This window comes from Sebastes umbrosus, chromosome 22 (assembly GCF_015220745.1).
Source record: "Sebastes umbrosus isolate fSebUmb1 chromosome 22, fSebUmb1.pri, whole genome shotgun sequence".
NCBI classification, from domain to species: domain Eukaryota; kingdom Metazoa; phylum Chordata; class Actinopteri; order Perciformes; family Sebastidae; genus Sebastes; species Sebastes umbrosus.
This window is the reverse complement of record NC_051290.1, coordinates 125273-130527: the sequence shown is the minus strand read 5'-3', so window position 1 is coordinate 130527 and position 5255 is coordinate 125273. Positions and strand designations below refer to the sequence as shown.

The following is a 5255-nucleotide window of genomic DNA, read 5'->3' as shown; positions in this document are numbered from 1 at the left end:
ACTATAGTTACCTCTGAGAGATGTAGTAGAGTATAAAGTACTATAGTTACCTCTGAGATGTAGTAGAGTATAAAGTACTATAGATACCTCTGAGATGTAGTAGAGTATAAAGTACTATAGATACCTCTGAGATGTAGTAGAGTATAAAGTACTATAGTTACCTCTGAGATGCAGTAGAGTATAAAGTACTATAGTTACCTCTGAGATGTAGTAGAGTATAAAGTACTATAGATACCTCTGAGATGTAGTAGAGTATAAAGTACTATAGTTACCTCTGAGATGTAGTAGAGTATAAAGTACTATAGTTACCTCTACCAGTAGAGTATAAAGTACTATAGTTACCTCTACTAGTAGAGTATAAAGTACTATAGTTACCTCGACCAGTAGAGTATAAAGTACTATAGATACCTCTGAGATGTAGTAGAGTATAAAGTACTATAGTTACCTCTGAGATGTAGTAGAGTATAAAGTACTATAGTTACCTCTGAGATGTAGTAGAGTATAAAGTACTATAGATACCTCTGAGATGTAGTAGAGTATAAAGTACTATAGTTACCTCTGAGATGTAGTAGAGTATAAAGTACTATAGTTACCTCTGAGATGTAGTAGAGTATAAAGTACTATAGTTACCTCTGAGATGTAGTAGAGTATAAAGTACTATAGATACCTCTGAGATGTAGTAGAGTATAAAGTACTATAGTTACCTCTGAGATGTAGTAGAGTATAAAGTACTATAGATACCTCTGAGATGTAGTAGAGTATAAAGTAGAGTATAAAGTACTATAGATACCTCTGAGATGCAGTAGAGTATAAAGTAGAGTATAAAGTACTATAGATACCTCTGAGATGCAGTAGAGTATAAAGTAGAGTATAAAGTACTATAGATACCTCTGAGATGTAGTAGAATATAAAGTACTATAGATACCTCTGAGATGTAGTAGAGTATAAAGTAGAGTATAAAGTACTATAGATACCTCTGAGATGCAGTAGAGTATAAAGTAGAGTATAAAGTACTATAGATACCTCTGAGATGTAGTAGAGTATAAAGTACTATAGATACCTCTGAGATGTAGTAGAATATAAAGTACTATAGATACCTCTGAGATGTAGTAGAGTATAAAGTAGAGTATAAAGTACTATAGATACCTCTGAGATGCAGTAGAGTATAAAGTACTATAGATACCTCTGAGATGTAGTAGAATATAAAGTACTATAGATACCTCTGAGATGTAGTAGAGTATAAAGTAGAGTATAAAGTACTATAGATACCTCTGAGATGCAGTAGAGTATAAAGTAGAGTATAAAGTACTATAGATACCTCTGAGATGTAGTAGAATATAAAGTACTATAGATACCTCTGAGATGTAGTAGAGTATAAAGTAGAGTATAAAGTACTATAGATACCTCTGAGATGCAGTAGAGTATAAAGTAGAGTATAAAGTACTATAGATACCTCTGAGATGTAGTAGAGTATAAAGTACTATAGATACCTCTGAGATGTAGTAGAATATAAAGTACTATAGATACCTCTGAGATGTAGTAGAGTATAAAGTAGAGTATAAAGTACTATAGATACCTCTGAGATGCAGTAGAGTATAAAGTAGAGTATAAAGTACTATAGATACCTCTGAGATGTAGTAGAGTATAAAGTACTATAGATACCTCTGAGATGTAGTAGAGTATAAAGTAGAGTATAAAGTACTATAGATACCTCTGAGATGCAGTAGAGTATAAAGTAGAGTATAAAGTACTATAGATACCTCTGAGATGCAGTAGAGTATAAAGTAGAGTATAAAGTACTATAGATACCTCTGAGATGTAGTAGAGTATAAAGTACTATAGATACCTCTGAGATGTAGTAGAGTATAAAGTACTATAGATACCTCTGAGATGTAGTAGAGTATAAAGTACTATAGATACCTCTGAGATGTAGTAGAGTATAAAGTACTATAGATACCTCTGAGATGTAGTAGAGTATAAAGTACTATAGATACCTCTGAGATGTAGTAGAGTATAAAGTACTATAGATACCTCTGAGATGTAGTAGAATATAAAGTACTATAGATACCTCTGAGATGTAGTAGAGTATAAAGTAGAGTATAAAGTACTATAGATACCTCTGAGATGCAGTAGAGTATAAAGTAGAGTATAAAGTACTATAGATACCTCTGAGATGTAGTAGAGTATAAAGTACTATAGATACCTCTGAGATGTAGTAGAGTATAAAGTAGAGTATAAAGTACTATAGATACCTCTGAGATGCAGTAGAGTATAAAGTAGAGTATAAAGTACTATAGATACCTCTGAGATGCAGTAGAGTATAAAGTAGAGTATAAAGTACTATAGATACCTCTGAGATGCAGTAGAGTATAAAGTAGAGTATAAAGTACTATAGATACCTCTGAGATGTAGTAGAGTATAAAGTACTAAAGCTAGCTGTTAGCAGCGAGCTAAAGCTAAAGCTAACATGCGAACTAGCTGGTTAGCCTGTTAGCTTGTTAGCATGGAGCTAACTAGCTGTTAGCTTGTTAGCGTGGAGCTAACTAGCTGTTAGCTTGTTAGCATGGAGCTAACTAGCTGTTAGCTTGTTAGCATGGAGCTAACTAGCTGTTAGCTTGTTAGCATGGAGCTAACTCTCTGTTTTCGGGTTTAACTCGGTTCATATTCTTCTTCTCTTCGTCTCCTCTTGGACTTCCGGCTCAGAGGAAGCTTGTTAAAGGGTTTACCTGGGTGTGTGAAGGTTCACCTGCAGCTCGAGCTCCAAACGGATCAAAGATCTTCAGCTAACAACAACAACGATCCCGCCAACGGCCACACAGCCACACAGCCACGCCGGAAGCTACTAGTACTTCCGGTCTGGTCCTTCAGTGTAAAGGGACAGACCGTCTCCACCTTGCGGTCAGGAGGGAAACTACAGCTGCACAGAGGACTGCATTAATTAACATGATTAGATTCAGTGGTGGAATGTAACTCAGTACATTTAGTACTTTAGTACTGAACTTAACTCAAGATACTTTACTGGACTATTTCCATTTCCTGCTACTTCCTACTTTTCCTCCACTACATCTCAGAGGGAATATTCTACTGTTCACTCCACTACATTTATCTGACAGCTGTAGTTACTTTACAGACGACAGTTCACCCAATGATATATTATGAACAATTAATATATATATATATATTATATTATATTATGACCAATTTATATATATATATATATATATATATATATATATTTATTATATTATGACCAATTTATATATATATATATTTATTATATTGTGACCAATTTATATATATATATATATATTTATATATTATATTATGACCAATTTATATATATATATATATATATATTTATTATATTATGACCAATTTATATATATATATATATTTATTATATTGTGACCAATTTATATATATATATATATTTATATATTATATTATGACCAATTTTTTATATATATATTTATTATATTATGACCAATTTATATATATATATATATATATATTATATTATGACCAATTTTTGTTATATATATTTACTATATTATGACCAATTTATATATATATTTATATATTTATTATATTATGACCAATTTATATATATATATATATATATATATTTATTATATTATGACCAATTTTTGTTATATATATTTACTATATTATGACCAATTTATATATATTTATATATTTATTATATTATGACCAATTTATATATATATTTATATATTTATTATATTATGACCAATTTATATATATATATATCTATATTTATTATATTATGACCAATTTATATATATATATATTTATTATATTATGACCAATTTTTATATATATATATTAATTATATTATGATCAATTTTTTATATATGTATTTATTATATTATGACCAATTTATATATATATTTATATATTTATTATATTATGACCAATTTATATATATATATCTATATTTATTATATTATGACCAATTTATATATATATTTATTATATTATGACCAATTTATATAAATACATATATTTATTATATTATGACCAATTTATATATATATATATACACATATATATATATATATTTATTATATCATAACCAATTTAAATATATATTTATTATATTATGACCAATTTATATATATATATGCATATATATATATATATATATATATTTATTATATCATAACCAATTTAAATATATATTTATTATATTATGACCAATTTATATATATATTTATTATATTATGACCAATTTATATATATATTTATTATATTATGACCAATTTATATATATATATATATATATATTAATTATATTATGACCAATTTATATATATATATTAATTATATTATGACCAATCATAATTATATTATGACCAAACCATATATATATATATATATATATATATTATATTATGACCAATTTTTATATTTATATTTATTATATTATGACCAATTTATATATATATATTTATATATTTATTATATTATGACCAATTTATATATATATATTTATTATATTATGACCTATTTATATATATATATTTATTATATTATGACCAATTTGTCTTCACATAGACTACTGAAGTATATATATGTAGTTGATTTTCTATAAACTTTAATCTTTGGACTGATAGTGGTTGATAAAGTCAAGGCTGTATGATTGGTAACACCCTGCTAAACCATGTTATGTATGCTGACGATCTGACTGTTGTCTCTCCTAGCAGCGCCGGGTTTCAACAGCTGCTCCGAGTACGGGGTCAGATATGATGTGCAATACGATGCACAAAAGAGTGTTGTCATGTTCTGTAGAACAAAAGAAGATAGGGACCCCAACGTTCTGGCTTTTTATCTATCAGGACAACCGCTATGTGTTTATAATAAAATAACATATCAGGGGCACTTTATTACAGATCAAATGTCTGATGATGACGTGTACAGGCAGCGCCGTATATTATATACTCAAGATGACATGTTGGCAAGAACATTCTACCTGTGTTCAGACCATGTTAAGACAGGTCTCTTTAGAGCCTATTGCACCCCCCTTTATACTGCCCCCCTGTGGTGAAAGGTAGAAAGGTAGGTTAAAAAGGCAGCATGCATCAGCTTCAGGTTGTCTTCAATGACTGCATGCAGATATTACTAAAGAAACCCAGGTGGTGTAGTGCAGGTGAGCTGTTCTGTATGCAGGTGAACTGTTCTGTAATACAGGTGAGCTGTTCTGTATGCAGGTGAACTGTTCTGTAGTGCAGGTG

At 29.0% G+C, this 5255-nt stretch overlaps 1 protein-coding gene across 1 annotated transcript in view; it reads left to right on the top strand.

Moving 5' to 3' along the window:
• LOC119482086 (nephronectin-like) overlaps nucleotides 1–4770 on the top strand; it is an 18267-nt gene extending 13497 nt beyond the window's left edge. Inside the window, exon 15 of the mRNA XM_037759488.1 lies at nucleotides 4725–4770. Within this exon, the coding sequence (XP_037615416.1) occupies nucleotides 4725–4770 (46 nt within the window). The remainder of the gene's footprint in view (nucleotides 1–4724) is intronic.
• Nucleotides 4771–5255: the final 485 nt, after the last annotated feature.